Source organism: Nelumbo lutea, chromosome 7, assembly GCF_056320005.1.
Source record: "Nelumbo lutea isolate HS-2025 chromosome 7, American lotus-T2T, whole genome shotgun sequence".
Lineage (NCBI taxonomy): Eukaryota > Viridiplantae > Streptophyta > Magnoliopsida > Proteales > Nelumbonaceae > Nelumbo > Nelumbo lutea.
The window spans coordinates 3,779,948-3,805,180 of NC_142690.1; the positions used below are offsets into that span (position 1 = coordinate 3,779,948).

The 25,233-nt window shown below is 42.2% G+C and overlaps 1 protein-coding gene across 1 annotated transcript; it reads right to left on the reverse strand.

Moving 5' to 3' along the window:
- Positions 1-4,332: 4,332 nt before the first annotated feature.
- Positions 4,333-6,721, reverse strand: UPM1 (urophorphyrin methylase 1). Its single transcript, XM_088953628.1, has 5 exons — positions 5,992-6,721; positions 5,686-5,763; positions 5,538-5,607; positions 5,134-5,411; positions 4,333-5,007 (listed from the first exon to the last, which is right to left on the reverse strand). The coding sequence occupies exons 1-5, from the start codon at positions 6,529-6,531 to the stop codon at positions 4,858-4,860; spliced, it is 1,116 nt and encodes a 371-aa protein (XP_088809754.1). The 5' UTR covers positions 6,532-6,721; the 3' UTR covers positions 4,333-4,857.
- Between the last annotated feature and the right edge of the window lie 18,512 nt (positions 6,722-25,233).

Here is a 25,233-nt window from a genome sequence, read left to right on the forward strand (position 1 = left end):
AGCCAAGCATAAGGAGCCTTTATACAGGATAGACAAATTACAGATCAGATTCTTATTGCAAACGAGAGTGTGAAAGAGATAAGGAGATCGAGCAGGAAAGGATTTGTTTGCAAGCTGGACTTTGAGAAAGCATATGACTTAGTGGATTGGAATTTCCTGTTTGAGATGTCAAGAAGACGTGGATTTGGGGATAAATGGTGTAGTTGGATAAGAGGATTCTTAAATTCTTGTCGTTATTCAGTGTTGGTGAATGGGGTGGTTAAGGACTTTTTTCCAACCAATAGAGGCTTAAGACAAGGGGATCCATTCTCCTCTTTCCTCTTTACACTTGTTGTTGATGTCTTTAGTAGGATGATCTCCAAAGCAAATGAGGAGGGCCAAATAAAGGAATGGAGAATAGGGAGCAGAGAGGTATTCCAGTAACTCACATTCAGTTTGCTGATGATATTGTTATTTTCTGTGAAGGGAATGAGTTGAGCAAAGTGGAGAACCTTAAGATTTTAATAAGTACTTTTGAGAGGGTCTCCAACTTGAAGGTAAACTTTGATAAAAGTTGTGTAGCTTGAGTAAACTTGGAGAATAGGGAGATTGAATCCATTGCAGAATGCTTAGGTTGCAATATTTCTTCTTGGCCTTTGACATACTTAGGGCTACCCTTAGGAGCCAACCCTAAAGAAAGTAGTTTCTGGGCCCCTATTGTGGAGAAGTTTGACAAGTGCTTGGCGGCTTGGAAAAAGAATTACATTTCAATAGGGGGTAGGCTGACTTTAATTAAGGCTACACTTGCCAACCTTCCAACCTACTTCCTTTCAGTGTTCATGATTCCTCTAAGGGAGACTAAGAAACTGGAGAAGAGAATGAGGGACTTTCTATGGGAACCAGGAGAAGTGAAAAATGACCACTTGATCATATGGGAGATAGTTAACAGACCAAAGGAAGAAGGGGGGTTTAGGGATAGGGAACATAGTGCTGAAGAATATAGCCCTTCTAGGGAAGTGGCTATGGAGATGGCCCTGAAAGAGAGAGAGAGAGAGAGAGAGAGAGAGAGAGAGAGAGAGAGAGATATTATGGCATGAGGTGGTGGCAAGCGTTCATGGTTGTGCAGGAAATGGTTGGGATTCTGGAATATCTCGCCAAGCTATCCTTACTACACCTTGGAAGGCTATACATGGTATTCTCCCTCGCTTCCTCAGATTCATCAGGTATGATGCTTGTTCTGGTAATGCTATTTTGTTATGGGAGGATATTTGGGTGCGTACTCAACCTCTCAAAGATTGTTTCCCCTCGCTCTATTCCATTTTCCTTCACAAATTTGAGCCAATTGCAACTTTTCTCCCGAGCCCGTTAAACCCTTTATCTTTAAACTGGGACTTTGGGTTTCGTAGAGGGTTAAGGGATGGTGAGTCGATTTGTGTTATTGAGCTAATTCATTTACTAGAATCCGTTTGCTTGGACCCCATTTCTTCTGATAAAAGGGTTTGGACTCTTCTTCCAAATGTACTTTTACTTGCTCTTCTTTTTTAAAATCCCTCAGTTCTAACCCCATTTCCCAAGGATTCCCTGTCAAAGAAGTTTGGGCATGACCTATTCCCCCAAAAATTGTTGCATTCTGCCAGGAAGTCTTCTATGGGAAAATCAATACTTTGGAAAACTTACAGAAAAAGAGACCCTCGCTTTGTCTTTCCCCAAATTGGTGTTCCTTGTGTAAGGCCGAGAATGAGGACTATGTCCATTTGTTGATCTCCTGTTCCTTTGCTACAACTATATGGAGGTGGAGCCTTTGTTTATTTGGAGGTAGGCGGTCTATGCCTTCTGATTTAAGCATGTTATTCAACCCATCTGTCTTTGTTTGGCACACTAGAAGAGGTAAGGTCATGTGGAAATGTGTCAGGGCAGCCACTTGGTGGGCTCTTTGGGAGGAAAGGAATGCAAAAATTTTCTTAGAGAAGAAAAGAGGGTTAAATGAAATGAAGGATAGTATCCTAACAAGAGCAACCCATTGGCTAAAAATTGTGGACATCTTTGATGACTTCTCCTTTGATGATTTGTAGAGGAATTGGCTAGTAATAACTAACATTTCAACAAAGAATGATAGAATTCTATCAAAATGGATTCCGCCTTTAGAAGGTGTTATCAAGCTAAACTTTGATGGAAGCAACTAAGGCAACCCCGGGCCTTCAAGTATAGGGGGTATCTTGAGAAATAAGGACAGCAACATAATTTCCCTATTCTCAGGACCGGTGGGAGTGGGGGATTCCACAAGGGCAGAAATCCTTACTGCAGTACAAGGAATTCAGATCGCCAACCAGCTTGAGGTGGAGCATCTCCTAGTTGAAGGGGACTCTCAGGTTGGTAACAAGGTGGCTCCTAAACTTGGATACCACCATTTGGGGCTACAAAGATCTCATCAAAAAAGTAAAGTGGTTAACCAGCAATATGAGAGTTGAGGTAAAATGGGTTAGTAGGTCTGGTAATTCTTTGGCTGGTGCTTTAGCCAAACAAGGGGTTTATAAGGAAGATCTTTTTTGTGCTTCTATGTAAGTTGTTATTAATTTGGAAATTTGTACTTAACTAGCCTGGAGATGTTGCAACTCGTGCCTTTCCTTGGGGACTTTGTACTATTGTCTATTGTTGTTTAATAAAATTATTTCAATTATAAAAAAAAAAGGTAGAAGGGCAGCGACAAATCTGGGTTCCTGAAACCATCAAGTTCAAACCCTCTTCATCCTCATGCATATGTGCAGTGGCAGATCTGGTAAAGGTAGAAGGGCAGAAGGTAGAAGACGAAACCAGCAGTGGCATTACCAGCAACGGCAATTACCAGCATATGCATGAGAGAGGATGAAAACAAAACCAACAACGACAGATGTTTTGTCGGTTACCTTATGCAAAAGGTAGAAGGTAGAAGGGCAGCAACAATTACCGACAACGGCAATTACCAGCAGTGGTGGTGGCAGCGATGAGGATGAAGAGAATTTGAGTTTTCTCGAGTTTTTCCGATTACACAAAATTGGGATCTCACATCCCACTTTTTTCTCATCCCATCCCCTTGTTTTCCTTGAAACAAACAAGAGAAAAATGAATATTTTTAGAATATTCTCTTTTTCTCATCCCCATCCCACAAACCAATCGAAGCCTTAGGGAAAATGATGGTTCAACCCAGGGTCAGAATTTCTATGCCAATTCACGAGTGGACATTGGTGTATAAAGTGGGGTTTTTGACATTTTGATTGGTTATAGCTCTGCATTGGAATTCAGAAATCTGCATGGGCCTATCCGTACTTTTCCAAAAACTTTATTAATGATTAAGAAAGAGAGAGAAGGGGCATGAAAAGGTAAATAGTGAAAGAAAGAAATACTCATTGCTGAAGAAAACTAAGAGCCTAAGAAATCAATAGAAACCTGATATTCCAATTACAGAAAATCAAGGGAATGAGAGCAAGGAAAAATAAGAAAAGATTTTCATTGCAAAATCAGGGAAAAACGTAAATTCAAATTTAGAAGGCTAAAAATCATCAGGATCTAATGTAACTTTGCTTCAGATTTGACTTTGTTCAGTTTGCTTCTACTGTGTTTAGTTGCAATGCAAATAAATTTGCACTGATACAAGACCATGGCAGTGCAAATGATTTGAGTGTAAGTTTTGACATGCTTTTGTTTCAAATTTTAGTTTATTTTATCTGAATGCAGTGTAAATGAAGTAACTAAGACGTGAAGCAGAATAAAGTAAAATCCAAAACAAAATTAAACAAGAATTTGCATTTTTTACATTTGCACTCCCATGCATTTGTACTACTGCAAATAAAATTACACTGTAACCAAACACAGCAGTAAAATGGGAAACAAAATGATGCAAGTCTCCACTATGAGACAGGTTGAAAGCAGGAAAAATGTGAAGTAAAATGATGTAAGTCCCCACTATGAAACAGACCGAAAGCAGGAGAAAGGTTGTTTATTTGGGAGAAGTAAAATGTGAAGTATAAATGATGCAATTCCCACTTGTGAAAGGAAAGAAAGGTAGGCAGAAGGTAGTGCAAATTTTACAGTAGTCAGTTTTAGGCTCAATTTGAAAAGAGTACAAATACAAATATGTAGAATGCAAATCCTTGTATTTTGTATGTATTTGGACTGTATATATTTGTATTTGTACTCTTTCCAAATGCAGCTTAAGATGCAAACTTTGCAAGAGGCAAGATTGCAAGAGTGCAAATTATAGTTACAACTTACAACTTAAAAGCACAGGTCTGAACCAGATGCAATTTGCATTGCAAACGAATAGTGCAAAGTTCACAAAAAACAGAAATGCAGAATAGAGTAGATAAAACAAAGCCATTTTTGAATCCTCAAAATGGTAAACTCTTCCTTTTCTGGAAGAGTCAAATCAACATTTATTAGCAATTTATAGTTTAAATTACTAAAGCAGCAAAAGGTAATTGGATCCATACAAAAAATTGATATGTCCCAAACAATGGAACCAGTTTAAAGAATACTTCTTTACCAAATGCCACTCCACTAGGCCTGTAGGGCCATATCTTCTATTAAAATAGATCATCCAGTCTCTTGTCACTACTTGCAAACCACATCCATTTTCGGTTTTAGAGCCTTACAGGCCCCAAACTATTCCCCATAACTCATCAGTACAGTTCTTGGTTTGTTACACACATGACCAATGAAACCAATTCTTCTCCAGCCCCAGCCAAAACAGATGAAATATAACCCAACCAAATGTTGTCAACAGCAGCTAAGCATCGGCCTTTTTGAAAATGAGGGATAAAACTAATTATCCCTAGTTGAAGGATTGAGCTTACTCATGACTGAAGAGCATCATCCATTAAAACAAAACTTCCAACATGGTGACTAACTGGTCTCTACCATAAGAGGTGCTTCTTCTTCAGAAGAGGACCAAAATGGTGAGAATGCCACAACTTTCCCGATGATGATCAATGTTGGGGATACAAGCTCCGCCTTTGTAACTTCATCAACAAGATTATTCAATTCAGAAAACACCTATACCCAGGAAAAAGAAAGTGGAAAGTTAATGACTAGCAAATTTCAGGCAGTCACCTTTAGAAAACTCAGAAGCACAGAAACAGAATTGGACAAGGAAGACAAAATGTAACCATGTTTGCTCACCATCCGTTGTTGAGGTGTAGTCCCTCGCTCTACTGCAGCAGCAGGTGTATTGTGTGGTAGTCCATGATGCATCAGTTTTTGGGTGAGAGAAGGTAGAGTCGCCAAGCCCATGTAGACAACCAGAGTTGAATCAGGATCAGCTGCATGCTCTGCTACAAAAAGAGGATCAGTTCCTCCTTTCCTTGAGTGCCCCGTCAGAAATCGAACACTATTTGCAACACCACGATGGGTCAACGGGATTCCCAGCTCTGCTGCTATTCCTGAAGCAGCAGTGATACCTGAACGATAATAAAGACAGATATCAAACTTGAATTCCCAGTTTGGTGTCCATTGCTTCAGCTACAGTGATCAACTAACAGTTTCAATTCAATTCCGTGAGAAGAGATAATCTCACTCTACTGTACCTGGAACAACGCTCACTTGAATCCCTTGTTGTTGCAAAAAATCCATTTCTTCTCCACCCCTTCCAAATACCTATAAATAATAAGCCCACGCAACATTTCAGAGGAGACCCCCTCCGAGACTAAATAGCATTTAACAACAAAAAGTTACCAATGGATCCCCTCCTTTTAGCCTCACGACTGTGGCGCCAGATTCAGCAAAACTCAGAAGCAACTCATGAATCTCCATCTGCAAAACCTAACATTTTAATTTAATGCAGAACAAACCAATACCTAAAATCCGATTCGAATAAGAAGCAAAACAAAATCTCCAGAAAAAAAAAAATAATAAGAAACAAAGAGGAGAGCAAAAAAATTATAAACTTCATTTTTGAAACCCAGAATAAAACTAGGAAAAGCGCGCAATCCGTAATTAAGGAAGGTCCAAAAAAATGGGCATTGGATTTGTATATCAAACCTGAGTTCGGCTATGGTACCCAGCAGTCTTCCCGACATAGAGAAGCCTAGCATCTGGTTTCACCAAATTTAGTACATCATTGGACACCAGTCGATCATACAAAAGAAGATCAGCACTCTCAATCACCCTCAATGCCTTCAGCGTTAAGAGCTCCGGATCTCCAGGTCCAGTCCCGACCAAGAACACATTTCCAGGTCCTCTATTTCCTCCATTGGGACCTTCAGTCCCTCGTTTCTCTCTCAGGACTTGTAGCAGCTTCTTAAGCTCGGGTAGTTGCAGAGCTATATCGTTCTCCCGGATGGAGCTGGAATCAGTTGGGAGAGAACAAGAAGCGTGGAAAGGTGCGTCTTTGTACAACCATCCATCTCGTTGGTATCTCTCAAGGGAGTGTTTTTCTGTAAAGGGAGAGGAGGAGGAAGAGGAAGAAGAGGAAGGGGAAAAGGATAAGGAGGAGAAGGGGTGTAGATTAAGGGGTCTGGGTTTGCTAGGACGGGGCGAGCAGAAAGGAGAGAGATGTGGGAGTCGCTTGACAAGCGCCATGTTGGATCAAACGACTCCAAGGAAGGGAAAGCAGAGCAGGGATCTTTCTTATTTTATGGACTGAAGATGAATCCTGAGAGCTGAGAGTTGAGAGTGTTATTTTGAGAAACTGAAAAGGCGAGGCGGCTTTTGGGACGTTCAGAGAGGCGGAATATCCTTGTGGGGTTCGCACTTCGCTGGTGGAAATGCGGAGGTACTTGGACGGGAAAACGGGTAAAATACTGAAATTCTGAAAATCTGAAGTGCGTATTTTACGGTGAAGACTGAAGAATTGTCATCTTTTACACACCACGTGCCTGTAATAAGAAGATGGGACTCGCTATATGCCAAATGGGTTCTGCCACGGAGATTTTATAAGTGGGCCAAAAATCAAACTTCAAAAGTTCAAAATTCCATTCCGGTTCCAAGTCTATCTTTGGGAGACCCTCTGGGATGGACTTGTCACTAAAGTAAGTGCCCCTGATTATTAGAAGACAAACTTTGTGCATTTTGCAACAGTCAAGGGGAGACCACACACCACCTCTATTTTCAATGCCCATTTGCACGGGCTTTATGGTGCGGAGCCTAGATTGGCTTAAATCCTTCTACAATTCCACAGTCACCCATTCACATCATCCTTCTACAATCCCTAGATTGGCTCAAAACCTAGGGAAGCAACAAGCATCAACGAGTCTAAGCAAGTTTGCAATAATCATTTATTGCATATGGAAACTAGAAACAAATAGATATTTGAGAATACTAGACAAGAGCCTTTACAGGTGGTTAAGACAGCAAGCAACTTCCTTTTCGAGTGTAAGACGTCTACACAATTATCATTTCAAGACCATCAACTTCATCGCAATAATCTGCCCATACCATATTATGATGGTTCTTTTGATCCAGTTACAGGTCACACAGGACGTGGGTTCATCCTCTAACAGGCCAATGAGCAATCCATCTATGCAGAAGGGAGACCCTGTTGGGCCATCAGTAGCTACGACGTTGAAATACGAGCCCTTCTGACCAGGCTGCAAATGGTGCTTTCAAGAGGAATGTGTTTTTAAGTACCCGGACAGTGTTTCCCCAAAGAATCACTTGCCCGAGGAAATGCATTACCTGGATAATGCAAAATGAACAAGACCAATTATTTTTTGCATTTGTTAAAGTGAAAGAAAATGGCGCTTTAGATTAGGAAATCAATTTTTTGTTGTTGAAGTGCCACTAGTATGCATTTTACCTTTATATCTATCAATTCAAATGGATATTTATTAAAATACCCTAAAAAACTTTTAACTTTTAATTACAAAATTCAAGTAATTTTATCCCACGAAAATTTTAGGTCTAGTGAAGTTCATAACGGAAAATCTGGAATATTGAATTATATTGAAAAATGTTCTAATAAGGTGTAAGGGCAATTTTGTAACTTTGAAGTCTTCATTGTTAGGTCAAAGATTTTCTTAACTTTCACTTTGCCACAGATACCCCATGACCATTAACTCAGATGATGGAATTATCAAAATCACCACATGAACTTTCCTTAATTTCTTTTCCTCGCTTTCTTCTCTTAACCCAAAAAAGACTTCCATTTCCTTCAAACAAAATTAGATAAAATATTTTTTTAATTCTTCATTCATTTTCAATGACATGAATGTATCTCTTTCATCTTAAAATATAAAAATCATTATCTACTCCTTTCTCCAATAAATCAAGAAAAAAAAATAGCCATAAATTTATATATATATATTAGAAAGAAACATCTACCATTTCATTTGAATATTGAATCGGGCCAGAAATCTACAAATATCTATTGGAACAAATAAGAGGACTCCAATGTTATATTTAAAAAATTAATCAAATCATAAATAGTTCAAATAAATAAAACAATGATAATTTAGTGATTTATAAATTTTAAACATCTGAAGGAGAATCTTTTTAGAAATTAATTGTGCAAACGAAAGTTCAGGAGCACTGAACCTATAGTACAGTGGTTATTTATAATTGACCCTTAATTTAATGCACATATATAGCTCTTATGGTTCACGGTGAACCACAAAAAAGGACGCTTCTTCTTCATGGGAGAGTTAAAATGAAGCTTCTGAGGAAAGCTCCTTCTCTAATTTCCACCGCACAACTCACAACAGTGCTGCAGTCGCACTTGACAAATTGCGAATCGAGAAAACCAATCCCATCCAATTATTAATTGGAACACAAATCACAAAACCAGAATCAATATAAACGATATGATCAGTTCAATTATTGAATAGACCCAGCCCATTGACAAATCTAAGATTTGAAGGCTCAAGTTTAACCCAACCTAGGTTAAAAATATCATATGCTGGAAGCTTCCTTTGAACCTTCTCATGGAAATGCACAACCATTCAACAAAAACATCAAAGAAAAAGTCTAAGCAGTGCATCATAGAGGTATTCATGTAAATCCAAAAACTGAAAATCTTGATAGTAACTTAAATGCTAAGCTTTTTGACTAGTTGTATCAAACACTTTGGATCAAATCTCATTGCCATCAAGATTAAAAGAACTATAAGAACATTTTTTAAGTAGTCGTTTATCGTACTTCACAACATTGGCTGCATGCTAATTTCATAATTCAACTGATCATGTTAAAATTAATCTACTTGATTCACTTTTTATGAAATATACTTTTAGGTTTAATAAAATATATTACCATCACCTTCAACCGATAAAGCAATAAAGTGCGATGATGAAATTATCTGTAAGAAATTTGGGTATATTGGGACTAAAGTGGCTCTTGGAGAGGGAATCATCAAATAATATCCTCAAGAACAATCACTTAGGGAAAACAATAGTAGAAGGGATGACACCCGAACAGGCAGAAACACAGAGGTAATCATACCCAACCTGATAGAAGCCTCGGAATGAGTGCACGAAGTGGTTATAAAAGGCCCCTTACCCCCAACAACAAGGTATGCAAACTTTGTGCCATCTGGTTTTATCTTGCCTTTGAGAGAATGTTAACTTTAGCTTCAGAGCAATCTCACCGGGTTCCCCCTGGAGTTCCCTCATCTTCTCCATTTCAGGATCCCCGTTGCTTCAGTCAGAGGCAAGGTCGTTGGCAGCTAGGACCGGCCGGATTGTGCACCATCAATTGGCGTCATCTGTGGGAATACGCTTCTAAAAGCCTCCTTCTAAAACTCTCTTACCTCTCTTACCTCCTCTTCTCCCAAAAAACTCCCAACACCCATGGCTTCCTCCAACAATGCCAGACGTGGCATAGAAACGAACACCACTGGGGAACAACTCCATGTTCCCGTGGTGTGCATCGGATAGTTCACCATCCATCTTTCAGTGGATGGGATCCCCAGCTTGAATGCGCCACAAGCAGTGGCGTCACTGAACTTTCCTGCCTTGAACGTCCCTCTTCCACTCCCTATTGAAGCAACCTTCGCTGAACCAACTGCTATCCCATTGGCGACCCGCCAAAACTAGCTGGATGACCTAATGCAATGCATGCGGGCAATGCAAGCTCAAATGCAACAATTCCAGTAGCACCAGGTACTACACCACCTCTCCCAACACCATTATCAGCAACAGTTCCCTTAGCTACCCCTGAACCAGTCACTGCTTCCACCTCAGCACCATGTTCCGAAGCCGGTTAAGGCCTCCCCTCAAGGTGGAAGTCCTCACCGAGAAGAAGCTTCCCAACTCCAGAACCCCCTAATAGTCAGGCCTCATCCCTAGGCCGAAAGGAAAGAAAAATTACCCCCACCTCGCAGCTCGCAGGTGGGTCGGGAACCTCGCCCACAAAGTCAGCACCTCGGCGCTCCAAGCCTGAGTTCCAGCTCACGAAGAACCGATTCAGCGCTAGCAGCGCTAGTACCAGGCCCGCTCAACGAAGGCGCCGACGAAGTTGCCGAACTGCCACTCGTGTTCTGCCCGAACTCAGAGGAAAGGAAGAGATGAGCTCGGACGAGGTAAAAGTTGCTCCAATTCTCTCAGTTCCTTCCCCCCTCGCATCAGAACTCCTGGTAGTCCCCATGCCCATTGACTTCAAGCTCCCACCCTTGGACAAGTATTATGGGTCATTTGACCCCAACGACCACATCGATGCTTTCCAATCCCAAATGCACCTCGCTAGGGCCAATGAATCGTGCATGTGTGTGGCCTTCACTACCACCTTCAGGGGGTGGCCCGCACCTGGTACCGAAACCTAGCCCCCGGGTCAATAAGAAGCTGGGCCCAGTTCGTGCAGATCTTCACCGCACACTTTGTTACAAGCAAGCGGTGCCCCAGAACCGAGGAAAGTATCTTCGAGGTAGTCCAGAGGGAAGGAGAATCCATCCGGAGCTACATCAAGCGGTTCAATGAAGCATGCTTGCAGATACCACGATTAAACCCCGTGGTACAGCTCGCAGCGGCCAAGAGAGGGGTAACACACAAGGAGTTCAAATGGCACATGGTGGCTAGCCAGCCAGCGACTGTGGCCAATTTCCTCAAGCTCGCGGACAAGTTCATGAGAACAGAGGAAGAAATCAACCAAAGAACCGAAGGCGGGGTCGAGAAAAGAAAAAGGGAAGGTGAGCCCTCCAACCCAGGCGAGAGAAGAAGCCAGGCCCGAGAGGCGAAGCCAAGCCAGCCGTCCCGAGCCCCCTTAGCAGTTTGGACGGATTACACGCCGTTAAACACAAGGCAGACCGAGATCTTGATGACAATCAAGGACGCCCCCTACGTAAAGTGACCACCTCGCCTAAAGAGTAATCCAAACGAGAGAAATAAAAATCTATACTGTAGTTTTCATAGAGATCACGGTCATAGTACTGAACAATGTAATAATCTCCGGGACGAGATAGAGCTACAATTGCAGAGAAGTGAGTTGAAGCCCACAAACACTCCTCTGGTGGGTTTCAGCGGAGAGGAAGTCGGGCCCCTCAAGAAAATAACAGTACGTGTGGAAGTCGACACATGGCCTTCCGCGGTCAGACTCAACCACGATTTCCTAGTGGTCGCGACCCCCTCCCCATACAATGCCATAATAGGGTGGCCAATTACTCATATTCTGCGAGCAGTAGTCTCCACCTACTATCTGGCAATGAAGTTCCCCACGGACTTCGGTGTGGGGGTACCGTGGGGCGACCAGCTTGAGTCCCGCAAGTGTTATGTTGCCGCCCTAAAGGGAAAAACCAAGGCGGTCGACGACCTCGAACTGGAGCGGCCTACAGAGCAGGGTGAGGAACGAGCTTCACCCACAGAGGAAATGGTCATGATCCCAACCTCGGCTAAAGATCCGGCTCGAATGCTCCAGATCGGTGCCTCCGTCAAAGAGCCTCTACGAACCGAACTAGTGAGTTTTTTACTTCAAAATTTAGATATTTTTGCATGGTCCGCGGCCGACATGCCCGGTATTGACCCTGGCCTTATAACTCACAAACTTAACACTGACCCTGTAGTCAGACCCATTAGACAGAAGAAACACAACTTAGCCCCGGACCCTGGCCTTATGTAGACGACATGGTCGTCAAGACACAGTTCTCACAGAAATTAATACAAGACTTAGATTCTATCTTCCAAATTCTGCGTCAATTTAGCATGAAACTAAACCCCAACAAATGTGTCTTCGGTGTCACCTCGGGTAAGTTTCTAGGGTACATTGTCAACCAGTGCGGTATTGAGGCCAACCTGGACAAAATAAACGCTATCCTAGATATGAGACCACCCCGAAAGGTAAAAGAGGTTCAATGGCTAAATTGCCGCATAGCCGCTCTGAGCCGCTTCATGTCCAAATCGGCTGACCATTGTCTGCCTTTCTTTAAGGCAATCAAAGGCAAAGGGTTCGAATGGACCCAAGACTACTAGATCACGTTCGATGAGCTAAAGAGCTACCTCGCCACTGTGCCAACCTTAGTCAAGCCCGAGGAGGGTGAGGTCTTAGAACTGTACCTCTCGGCGAGCGACGAGGTGGTTAGTTCGGTACTAATAAAAGAAGTAGATCGGGTCCAGCAGCCCGTCTATTATGTTAGTAAAATTCTACAGGGAGCAGAGGCAAGATACCTGTAGATAGAAAAACTAGCATACGCACTGGTAATTGAAGCTCCAAAACTCCGCCCATATTTCCAGGCTCACACCGTCTCCGTTTTGATTGACAAACCTCTAAGACAAGTCTTACTCAAGCCTGAAGTTTCCGGTCGGCTGACGAAGTGGGCCATCGAGCTCAGCGAGTACGACCTCCAGTACAAGCCACGAACTGCTATTAAGGCCCAATCCTTAGCAGACTTTATCGCCGAGTGCACGTTCAGCCTTGAAGCCTCTGGGCCCATTGAGCCCGAGATCCCCAATTTTGATGAACCTTGAGCTCCCAAGCCAATAGAGTCTGAACCCTGTGAAGTAACAGTCAGTGTGACATCTCTCCTAATTAGGCCAAGCGCGAACTGGGATGAGGAGCCCTGGATCCTTCATGTAGACAGTTCCTCGAACCAGCAGGGCAGCGGGGCGTGGCCCGGGTGGCACAAAATTGGAATATGCACTATGCTTTGAGTTTGTGGCATCCAACAACGAGGCAGAGTACGAGGCACTGATAGCCGGGCTGAACCTAGCGCAAAAGGTAAGAGCGAAGCACATAGTTATCTGCAGCGATTCCCAACTCGTGGTGAACCAAGTTACGGGCGAATACAAAGCACGCGAGCTCTCTATTATCGCATACTTGGCGAAAGTAAAGGAGGCTCTGCTCAACTTCCATTCACACTTCATTAGGCAAATCCCGAGGTTAGAGAACGCTGAGGTCGATGCCCTGTCCCGGCTAGCCAGCACGAGTCACAACGTCATGAGAACCGTGTACAAAGAAGACTTACCTCGGCCTAGCATTCTCGATGGGGCAGAGGAGGTCACTCCTGTCCTTGAATCAGAGCCGAGCTGGATCAACCCACTCGCGAGCTTCTTGCTAGACGGAGCCCTCCCTGCGGATCGCAATGCAGCCAAATACGTCATAATAGACGAACGGTTGTACCGATGGTCCTACACGCTCCCCTACCTGTGTTGCTTGCGACCTGCTGAAGTCGAGCTCGTACTTCGCGACACTCATGAAGGACTCTACGGCGGACACCTGGGGGGCAGAGCCCTCACCCAAAAGGCACTTCGACAAGGATACTACTGGCCAACGATGAAGGTAGAAGCAGTCGAGCTCATCAAAAAATGCGACGAGTGTCAGAAGCACGCCAATATCCACCATCAGCCTGCTTCGAACCTCAAATACGTCACCAGCCCATGGCCCTTCGCGCAATGGGGCATCAACCTCCTGGGGCCATTCCCGCCAGCAACAGGTGGGAGGAAGTTCCTAGTGGTGGCAGTAGACTACTTCACAAAATGGATAGAAGTTGAACCCCTGGCAACAGTTATAGCGCGAAACATACAAAATTTCTTTTGGAATAGCATAGTATGTCGCTTCGGGCTACCTCGGGTACTGATCTCCGACAACAGCAAACAGTTTGAGGATATCAAGTTCCAAGAATGGTGCCAAAACATGGGAATCGTCAGAACTTCACATCGGTCGCACACCCGCAGACAGACAGTCAGACTGAAGTAATGAACAGAGCCATCCTCTGCAGACTGAAAGCACGACTAAACCGAGCTAAAGGGTTTTGGGTGGACGAGCTACCAAGTGTTCTATGGGCTCACCGAACTATAGAAAAAACCGCCACGGGAGTGACCCCCTTTAACCTCACCTACGGCACTGAAGCGGTAATTCCAGCAGAAATCGAAATACCTACATTGTGACTAGAAGCATATGACAATCAGACAAACGGAGATGAGTTACATACAAACCTCGACCTACTGGACGAGGTAAGAGACCTCACGCACATCCGGACAGCGGTCTACCAGTAGCAAGTAGCTCGGTACTACAACGCCAGAGTAAAGAAGCAAAGCTTCTGAGTAGGCGACCTGGTTCTCCGTAAGATTATGGTGCCCGAACCCGGCGTGGGCAAAATTTGACCAAATTGGGAAGGTCCCTACAGAGTAAAGAGAGCGCTCAAAGGGGCATACGAGCTCGAAACCTTAGAAGGCAAACAAGTACCCCGAGCGTGGAACATCGTTAACTTAAGGCGATACTACCTATAAACCGCCAAGCAAGGTGGACGAAATCGCTACAAGAGCCAAAGGGCCAGGATGTCGAGCGAACAGAGGATCCTCGGACTAGGCAAGCAAAGAAAAATCAGCCAAAAGACTTAGACGAAGCGGAAAAGTGTTAAACACTGAAACAGGTCGCGCGAGTGCAATAACCCGGGCAAGAAAAAAATCGGGCATATTATCAGTTCGGAAAATATTTCAGTTCGGGAGAAAGAACAACCAACACTTAACCAAAAGAGAGTCGTCTTTGTAACTAGAGATGACGGTGGCAGGTGGTCGTTTGGAGTGCGGCTGTCAAGCGTCAGATCCCAAGTCAGTCAGGTGCGCCGCCCCTGGATACGAACTTCCTCGGTGTCAGGCATGATACGGTTGTTTAGTTTGGCATCCCAGAGGCGAAGTGCTGGAGTGGTGAGCAAGGTGAAGTCTTGAGTTCGGAGGTGTGTCTCGAATTGCCATAGGGCAGGTCGGTTCAGAGAAGAGTGTCCCGAACTGCCATAGGGCAGGCCAGTTCGGGTTACTATCCTTTGAGTGGCTCGGGGCCAAAGGGAGAGTTCGGGCTCCTAGTAGGGAGTTTGGACCGCTGGTACGGAATTCGAACCATTGGTTCCTCCCTTTGGTGCTCTTGCCTTAGGCGCGTTGTTGTGCCGAGCTGTTGCCTTTGCCATGCATTGCGTAATTATGAGGTCGGGCCAAATCTTCCTTCATCAGTATCCAATTGTCAAAATTCAAATCATAACTTTATCTCAATAAGGTTTATTCGAATCCAATCTATTTATAATTATATCAACTAAGAATCCACATTTATTTATCTGATATGGAATTATCTAATTTGATTCCATTTAAATTTATATGCTTATATATTGTATTTATTAATAAAGTTGGTTTGAATGTTGTACATTTACTGGAGTCACTCCCCATCCTCGTACAAGGTTATTCCCATCCCTATCCTCTCTGAGATTCCTACTTTTCGTGATTTTTTATGACATCAATCATTTTGTTTTTGATTTTTATTTTATTTAAAAATTAAAAAAAATAATTAAAATTTATAATCATAGTAAAATTTCAAATGTATTCAAACATATTCAATTATATTTTTAAAATAATTAATATACATATATACATACATACTATAAGCAAGGATCTTCACATGAGTAAGAATCATGACCCATGGGACAGGAAGTATTTTTTTCTATTCTTGCCCAATCCCTACCAACAGAAATTAAAATTTCTCCATCTTTATCCTCACATGAAAAAAATCAATCCCATCCTAGTCCCCTTTGGGCGGATTCCCACAAGGATAAGGATCTGGAATTGCCATCTCTACTGTGACTTTTCTACCAAAGTAAACATAGCCTAAAGGTCAAAGGAAGTATTTTATCAAATGACCAACCCATCATGCATGCAATGAATTAAGTATTCCAAGTTGAAAAAAGTTGATGCCATCGTGTAATGTGTTCAATTAAATTTCGAAGTGTCTGGAGTGGAAGACTACTTGGAAAGAAAACTAAGCCAAGTGTAGTGAAGAAGAACCATTCCACTAATCTATTGCGTCAATTATTATTTTTAATTCATTTGTAAGCCAAAGGAATGTATCCTTTTCTGATACGCCCCTTCAAAGGTTGTATCAGGTCAAACCCTGATTCAGAGAGTAATCAAGCCTTGAACTGACCCTCTAAACCGATTTCAAAAAAAATAAATAAAACTTAAAAAAATACCGATACGTGGATACTTTGAAACTTGCTTTCATTCACTGCTCTTGAAAAAACAGAAACAGACTTTCACCTTTGAAAATACTAAATGTAAATTCATATCAATGAAAACCCAAAACAAGTTGGGTGATGAATGACTGGTAGAAAGGAAGAGATGCTAGATTGGGTAAGTCTAAGGTGTAAAGAATCTCTTTTAATTTAAATATCATTATTTTGTTGAATAAAAAATTGGCCGCCTAAAAAGCTTATGCAGCAAGCTTAAAAATCCCCGAAATCGATAAGCTCCAATTCAAATTTATGCGAATTCCATGCTTATCTAAGCTGCATCATATGTGTTTCCAGAAGCACACAATTGAGAAAATGATCATTCTTGGAAGAAAACCCCCATTCCTCAATGTGCATGGTGTAAAACCCTCATTCCTCAATGGCATTTGTTTTGCATCGGACAAACTGTTATTTCTTTCTTCTGTTGGAAAAATGGTGGGGGTTTCACACTTTGGATCTCCAACCCACAAACCTTTATCACATTCTCTTACCCCACAAGACACAAGTTTGGATTCAGTGGACCCCTAGCTTTACAGGGCGCGATTAACCCTCCAATGAGAGGTGCGCATGTCGCCCTCTGTCAATCTAACAATTCCGTTACATTAACAGGCATATTAGCGTAAGTCAACTCGGTTCAGACCCCATTTCGTTTTCATTTTCAGCTCAATTCAACTCACCATCTAAAACAAAACCCGATCGAGAGTCCCCTCTTTCGTTTTTAACCTATTTCCCATCTCATTTTCACCGAGCCCTATCTCAGGAGCAAGCGACCACCGGCAGTGATTTCAGCGAGCCCGGCGACGTGGAGACAACCGACGATAAGTATCCGTTCTCCTCATTGTCCTATCTAACCTGTTTATTACACCCCCAAATCTGATATTCTACCCGTCTACAGAGTACAGACCGCCTGCGGTGATTTCTCTGTTTCACCGACCTCCGGCAGCGTGGAATCAACCGGTGACAAGTGTAAATCAACCGACGATTTCTTTGTTAACCCATTTCATTAACAAAGGTTACACCTTCCACCGATAAACCAATTTGATAAATCATATTTCATTACATACATTTTAACATCTTAGATTCACAAATCACCTATTGGATACTAAATATAGGTAGCTTGGGTTAGGCCTTATTTGATAGCATACTTAGTTGCACTTTATCTCATCATTTTTAATTTTCTATTTTATTCCAATTTATTGGAATCTTAGACATTAGGCAATACAGAGCTGCGTTTTACTGCTTTTGCTCAAAACTTATTGTTTTTCTTTCCATGCTTTGGACTTTGGGTTGTGGGTTGGAATTTATATTTTCTTTCCATCCTCAAAACTTTTTTTTTTTTCTAACATTACATCATCCTTTAAAAGGTCTAGGATTTTTTTTTTTTTTGCTTAATAGTGTTTTATTAGAAAAAAGGCATTCTTCAAAAGTTGCTTAATAGTGTTTTATTTGTTCATATATGTCAATTAATCAGGGAAAAGGTCATCACCCAAAGTTGGTTGAAGCTATCTGGGAACTTGGGAGGATTGGACTGGATGATGCTGACTTAACCTTTTGCATTAGAGATGATGCAGATTTAACCTTTTCTCATGCTTGTGAGCTTTGATATTTTATCATTCCTCTAAGTAATGAATCGGGTTTGGTTTGAAATCAATATAAATTAAAACGAATCGAGTAGATTGAACTGGGTTTCAATTGGACCTGGTCCATTTGTAATTAATTCACACTGAACTAGATCGGATTGGACCAAATCTAGTGTAATTGAAACCCCTACCTGTGTGGACCTAACATACCTAAAGAGATTTATTTAATCAATTAAAACAACGAACAGTCATTATTATCAATGTAACACAAATTTGGTTTTGATGTTGACTTATAAATTGTTTCTTCTTTTTCTCCCTTTGTTATATCATCCTTACATTGGTTTTTTACTTCTCATAAACTTGATGAAGGTACCCACAAAGGTTGACATGATGATATTCCAGATATTGGTGGCCATGCACTTCATGGAATTGTACTCAACAATGACATATTATAATCGAGATTGTCTTCATCTTACTCAAGTTGAGATGGTTAATTCTACTTTTAGCTTAGCTAGTGATACATTGAACTTGAGAATGGATTGATCACTGATCTCAATGTGATTGATTTGGTTAATATTAGTTTTTCACTAGGATGGCATTTGCATCAAACATTTTCTTTCTTCTAATGTCTTTTGTCTGTTTTGATAGAAAAAAAAAAAAAATTCTGAAATCAAACATTTTGACAAATACCAATTCCTTTATGGCTTTTATTATTCTTTTAGGCTTTTCTTTGACCCTTTTGTACTACAGGGTCCAGATATGCTGCACTTCCATGTGTGTAATAATTACTCTTTAAAGGAATTCTCTTCTCAAGTATCCCTTACCCATATAAGTAACTAACTAGTGAGCAGATTAGTGCTGATTCCATTTGGGGTATAGGAATAAAGAGGTTACCAGGTGGGATAGGGACACAAGAAGGTACATCTAAGGTCCCCTGGCCCATGGAGAGCCCGCAGTCCAAAGTTGCACAAGAATCTCCTAGTCCTTATTGGAGTTCCTCCTTGCCAAGAAAAGAACAAACCATGTACCTTAAATCCATGTCCTGGTTGCACAATTCACCAATTCACATTGATGAAACTAAGGACAAGGTTAGACTACAAGGATTAATAGGAAATCAATCCTAAGCACATATTCTTCAAGAAACAAGCTACCGATCTTAGCCAAGCATAAATCAATCCTAAGCACTATCCCTGTGTACTATCCATATTTCTAGAGAATAGTATAGAGTAAAAAATAGTCCACTTTACTAGATACCCCATTATTAAGTGTATAACACAACCTATGAAATTTAAAATTTACATAAACAAGGGTCCAAATACATACGCTTAAGGACCACTTATACATATACACAAGAATAAGCCCAATCATGGTCTTCATCCCTCCGGTATGAAATTGGTGGGAAGATAGCAAAGACTCCATTATCCTCAAAATAATCACAACGCTTCTCGTTTGGTTTGTTTGCCTACATGGATGAAGTAGCGCCATCATTCAAAAACCAATATTATCACAAACATAAAACGTGTGAAGGACAAGTGTAAAACAATCTATGCCAATTTTAAGTTGTCTTTGACACTCAAATTATACAATTCCTTCTCTAATGACAAAACATTGGACTATATTTTAGATCTCTATAGGATGATTGATCACAAGTGAACTCAAAACTCATTCCTTATATCAGAAAACACTTAAATAGTTAACAAAAATTTTAGCTGATATAAAACACTCAAAACTCATTCCTTGTATCACACATGCTAATCAGTTCAGATGATATAAAACATTTAAAAACCACATAGTATCTTAATTTTGCATCTTATTTCAACATTTTTGGCTGATTTTATCCTTAATGTTTTTAAATAAAAAAAAAACACAAATATATTGAGAGAAAAAGGTACAAAAACACAATATATATACTGAGAGAAAGAAGTAAGCAAGAGAAAAAATAGAGGCATCTCAAACCCTAATAGAACTGTGCTTTGCAATAGAGGTGGACGAATAAATCAATCATCTTTTTTTTTTTGTTGCCAATTGCTTCACCTTTTCATGACCTTTTTTCTATTTTTTCTAAAAAAAAAAAAATAAAGCATGATATCTATTATCATGCAAAAAAGAAGAGTCAAAATATGATTAACACCATCTGTATATCAAGCATATGTACTAATCTGATCTCTGCTTGTATATGAGCCATGAAGAGCTTCGGTGAACTCTTTTCCGATGAATGGGAAAGAGCAGAATACTCTTACAACCCTCCTTAATACATTATTGAGAAAATGATATGCTATGAAACATATTACCCTCTTCCCAAATTAATGAAAAGTTGTTAAGGGATGCATGACCATACTACTTTGCTGCTTAGCCCCTTCATCCATGAACATAAGTAATTATTTTGGATAAACCTGGGAAACACCATATTATTGCCACTCCCAATCCAAACCAGTGTTGCTATGTTTGGCCCTAACATTTGGACACCATACCGAGTCTTAGTAGTGCTAAAAGCCTCCTAAAAAGTCTTGGTGTGCCGTATAGTAAAATCCTCGAAGGAAACCTTGATACTTAGTATTCTTGAAGGAGGTATTGTGAGATAGAATGCATCCAATAAAGGGAATAAATGGATTAATGTTTTATTTTCAAAGTAATCTCCATGTTTTTCTTTAATTTTATATTTTATATGCTTCTAAATTAAAGTTTGCTTGTCTCGATTTTTTGTTAATATAAAATATTTGTTGTTAGAAGAAGAGGATTGATGCTTAATGGTGAGCGATATGGCTATTTCTAGCTGAAAGGCAATCTGAACTTCAATTGAGCGGAGAGTTGGACCGTTTTGCAAAATAGTGGATTAGAGAACTTGAGGTAGCTAACCTAACAAGGTCGCTCTGATGCTTAAGTCGGTACTTTATACTGTAAATGCGAATTGAATGCTTAAGAACTTGAGTGCTAGTGAGTAGAATAATCACGCGTACCTTTGCCTTGAGGTTTCATGCCTTACAAAAGAGCTTCGGGATCTCCGGGCTGTGGAGATAAGGTTTGTTCCATTTTTGAAGGGGAGTAATATGTTGATAAAGTTTATCGTTTACCTCTGATTTAGGCGGAGCCGGGATGAGTTCTCATCGTGATCTTGGGAAATTCGAGATTTGTTGGCTCATCGTGATCTCGAGAGATTCGGGATCTGTTGGGGAGGCCTTTGGAGTCGGTTATGTAGCATTTCGGATCATTAGCTCTGAGCTAAAACTTTGATACTTTAGTCCCGAACTGGATTAGGTGTCGAGGTGCCTCTAAACCGAGGTGAGTTTTGGGCCGAGGTGGCTGAATACCCGAGCTCTGAATGTTGCAAACTAGGTTCGCTTGGCTGAGTTGTCACCCCTCGATCAGATCGTGCCCACGTGTCCCCTTTTTGCTAGGTCGTGCCAAATCACCCTTCATCAATTGCCCCCCACTCCTCATGCTAGGGGTCCCAACCCAGTGCGGGGAGTTCATGATGAGTCTAGATGGATTTGACACAAAGTCTAGACGATTTGAAGGGCGAACCGTTGGTCGGGCCTATTCAACCACCTAGCTCAACCATGAAATGACCCAGGTCACGTCTCATCTACGTGCGAACGTCACACTGTTTATAGACTTTGCGGATGTCAAAACACACGTTAAATCGATTTTAACCTCAGGGGGCATGCAACCAGTTTCCTTAGGAGTCGTCGGATCGTGTTGACCTTAACCGTTGATTCTCGGATATACTAGCTATAAATAGGGGCCAAAGGGCCCATTTTACTCGCCACAAGTCTGCAAATCCGCAATTTTTGAGGTCACGCTCAAGTCTTCCAGTTTGGTATCGGCCTTTTTTGGGTCCGAGGTTGCCTTTTTTTCTTTGGTCTTCCTTTTGGTGAGTCCACCTTCCTTTGCTTTTTTCTTTTGATTACGTTGTCTTTTCCTTTAATATGTCTAGCCTTAGCTTAGATAGTCTTTTAGATGGGAGCAGTGAGTCCACTGGGGCTGATGTAGGTACCTCGGCTCAGACCTTAGATCCTTGTCCTACCGAGATGGTCACTTCGGGACAGGATACGGTCTTTGGTCCAATTAGGGTGAACTCATCTCGGTGAGAGCGAGAAGCCTCTGGTAACTCGGCTTCCACCTCACATTGAGGTCGGATTCCAGACAACTTCGGCCCGTTGATAATGACGGCAGAAGGCTCCTAGCCTTAGTAGCCTGGTACAGACTCCCTAACGACCTTGCATATAACATCCCCTTAGGCAACTTTCCTTGGGATCATGATCTTCAAGGAGCAGCCCGTGGTTTGCGTCTTCCACTTCACCCCCTTATAATTGAGATTGTTAGATTCTTTAACATTACCATAGATCAGCTACATCGAACTCTATCTGTAACATCGTAGGGACCATTTCTATTTTCCATGATTACAACCGTCCCCTTGACCTCGACGTATTTTCTTCAATTCTTTCCATTAAGAAAAATTTGTCCTATGTTCTTTTCGAGCACAGATGAACTTACTACTTGTCACCTCGTCCTGGATACAAATTGTTGCACGAGCTCCCTAATAAGGTCCCAACCTGGAAGAGGCGTTACTTAATGGTCCGCAACACCAAGGGGTGACCCTTCCCAACTCATTAGAGGGCAGCCATTCAAGACCCCGACGGTAGACTAGACCTGAAGACAAGAGAGGAGGTCCGATCTTGGGCGGAGCTCGGCCTGAAGTTCGAAGGCTTCGTGACCGAGGAGAAGTTCGTGCAGGCTGGCTTGAGTCCTCCTGGTGGTTGTTGTTTGCTATACTTTTTCTATTCATTTTACTTTGGTATTGTATCTGACTTAGCTCGTTTTCATCACAACTTCCATGGACGACATCCTTGCCGATGAGCTCTTCGGAAGCATGAAGAAGGGGAAGAAGAAGAAGAAGAAGAGAGCCTCCAAAAAGGCTTACGTTGAGAGTGAAGCAACCAGAATTGAGGTTGTCGTTCCTTAGCCCAAGCAGCCTCTTGTGATCAATCTAGTCGAGGAGGACTTGGGCAAACCTACCCCGCCCCGCATGCCTGAGGAGGCTATGTCCCGGTGGCCGCCGCTTCTTCGGGCAGCGATGCTCCAATTTGGAGCATTTTGACTCCAATGTTTGGCCTTCTCAAGAGCAAGGATGCGGTGTTCACTGAGGAGGTCGCTCGTTGGACTGACTTGCCAGTCGCTCAACTCGGGGCCCGTGCGGATACGCACAGTATGGTGGTACGTTCTTGAACTTGTCTTTCAAATTATCTTGTACATAGATTTTTTGTATACTGATACTCATTTTCTTCTCTTGGCAAGTGAACCCCTCCATCCATGCCTTGGCTTATCAGTCCGAGGTGAACCTGAAGCGGGCTCTTGAAGCCAAGGAGTCTTCCCGAAATGCCCACCCAAATTAAACTTAGCTCACAATGAAATCAACCAGCTGAAGAACGACGTGCGAGCTAAGAAGGAGCTACTAACTCTGCTTATGTCAGAGAAGAAGGAGCTCGAGGAGCGTGAAACGACATTAAAGAGGGAGGTCGAGAACCTCGAGGCCCACGTGAAGGAACGAACCGAGCTACTGCTTCAGGCGATGGAGGAGGCCAATGTTAAGGCTGTTGAGGAATACAAGTTCTCAGTGGAGCTTCGGGAAAGGTTGGTCAAGGCAAGGACAACGGGTTACCGCAAGGGATTCAAACTTAGCAGGTGGTTGACCCGACGTGAATTTCCCCATCTCAACCTCAGTGCCATAACCACATCGAAGATCACCAAGAGATGGCCATCGAAGCTGCCAAAGATTCGGACTCTGAAGCGGAGAGTGATGATGACCTGCTTGATGAGGAAGAGGAGACCGGTGCTGGTGAGGACCATATGGAGACAGGTCCTCTGCTGAAGTCTCCAATAAGGATGAAGAGCCCCGAAGTGATTGAAGCCTCTTTTCTTGGACCCCCTCTTTTCTCTTTTGTAATGCTCAATGTTCCAAGCCTTCGAGCTTGGTCATTTGTAATTTTTTTTTTGTACTTGAAGTTCTATATCAATGAAATACTAGTGTTTTTGCAATCTTTGTGTGCAAATTTTTTCTAAGTGTAGATTACTCCCGATCTGGCGAATTAAACCAAATAAGAGTGAACTTTTTTTCTAAGTATAGGTTGCTCCCGAGCTGGTGAGTTAAACCAAATAGGAGTGAACTTTTTTCTAAGTATAGGTTATTCCTGAGTTGGTGAGCTCGACAATAGTAGGAATAATCTAATTGCCATTGTATGCCAGGGCGAACAAACATTGTAAGGTACATACCCAATCTGTTTATGCCTCGGTCACTCATTTACCTAAGTGTCGGTTATCCCTAAGTGTCAAGCTAACGAGCTTGACTCCAGGTGGGATTAACCTTACGTTGTTGTACACGAGGTGAATTAGACATTGTAGGCTTGCACCTAAGCTCTCCATGCCTCAAAGGCGTCTAAGACTTGTCTGCCTATGCCAAAAAGGCGACTAAGATTTGTCTGCCTATGCCGAAAAGGCGACTAGGATTTGTCTTCCCATGCCGAAGAGGCGACTAGGACTTTGTTCTGCCTATGCCGAAGAGGCGACTATGACTAATTATAATGCTGAGGTCTTTTGTTAGTTCGGCGCCAAAGCCCTTAGGCTCTTAGGAGTGACTCGCCGTCCTCTCTCTAGTAGGTCGTCTTTTTCGACTAGTTCGGTATTCACATAGTCTTAGAGAAATTTTGCCCTAAAATCATGGGTTCATAAGTAATACCTTCTTAGGTTATCAATATTCCATGCTCGAGGTACCTGCTTCCCTTCCTAAGTCTTGAGCTCATATGTGCATTCCCCAAATACCCGTTTTACTTGGTATGGACATTCCCACTTCGGCCCGAGCTTACCAACGCCGGGCTCAGGTACCATAACCTTCTGAAGAACCAGGTCACCGAAGCGAAAGTGTTGTTTTCTGACCCGGGCATTATAGTACTGAGCTAGTCTTTGTTGGTAAGTTGCGGTCCGAATGTAAGCTAGGTCTCGTACCTCTTTTACCAGGTCTAGGTTGGTACCGAGCTCGCCATTGTTCGTTTCCTCATCATAAGCATCTAATCGTAATGTGGGCACTTCTATTTCCACCGGGATCACCGATTCTATACCATATGTGAGGTTGAAAGGGGTCTCTCCCATCTTAATATTAGTTTGGTAGGCCCAAAGGACACTGGGCAGTTCGTCCACCCACAACCCCTTGGCTCGGGCTAAGCGAGCTTTCAATCCGCGAAGTATCGCTCTGTTAGTTACTTTTGTTTGCCCGTTCGCCTCAGGGTGTGCCACCGAGGT

Bases quoted from the DNA above. Each gene is read 5' to 3' on its own strand.
- UPM1 (XM_088953628.1), bottom strand. From the start codon at position 6,531: ATGGCGCTTGTCAAGCGACTCCCACATCTCTCTCCTTTCTGCTCGCCC. The intron at 5,608-5,685 runs GTAACTTTTTGT...TATTATTTATAG, and splicing joins TAAAAGGAGGGGATCCATTG to GTATTTGGAAGGGGTGGAGA. The intron at 5,412-5,537 runs GTACAGTAGAGT...ATTATCGTTCAG, and splicing joins TCAAGTGAGCGTTGTTCCAG to GTATCACTGCTGCTTCAGGA.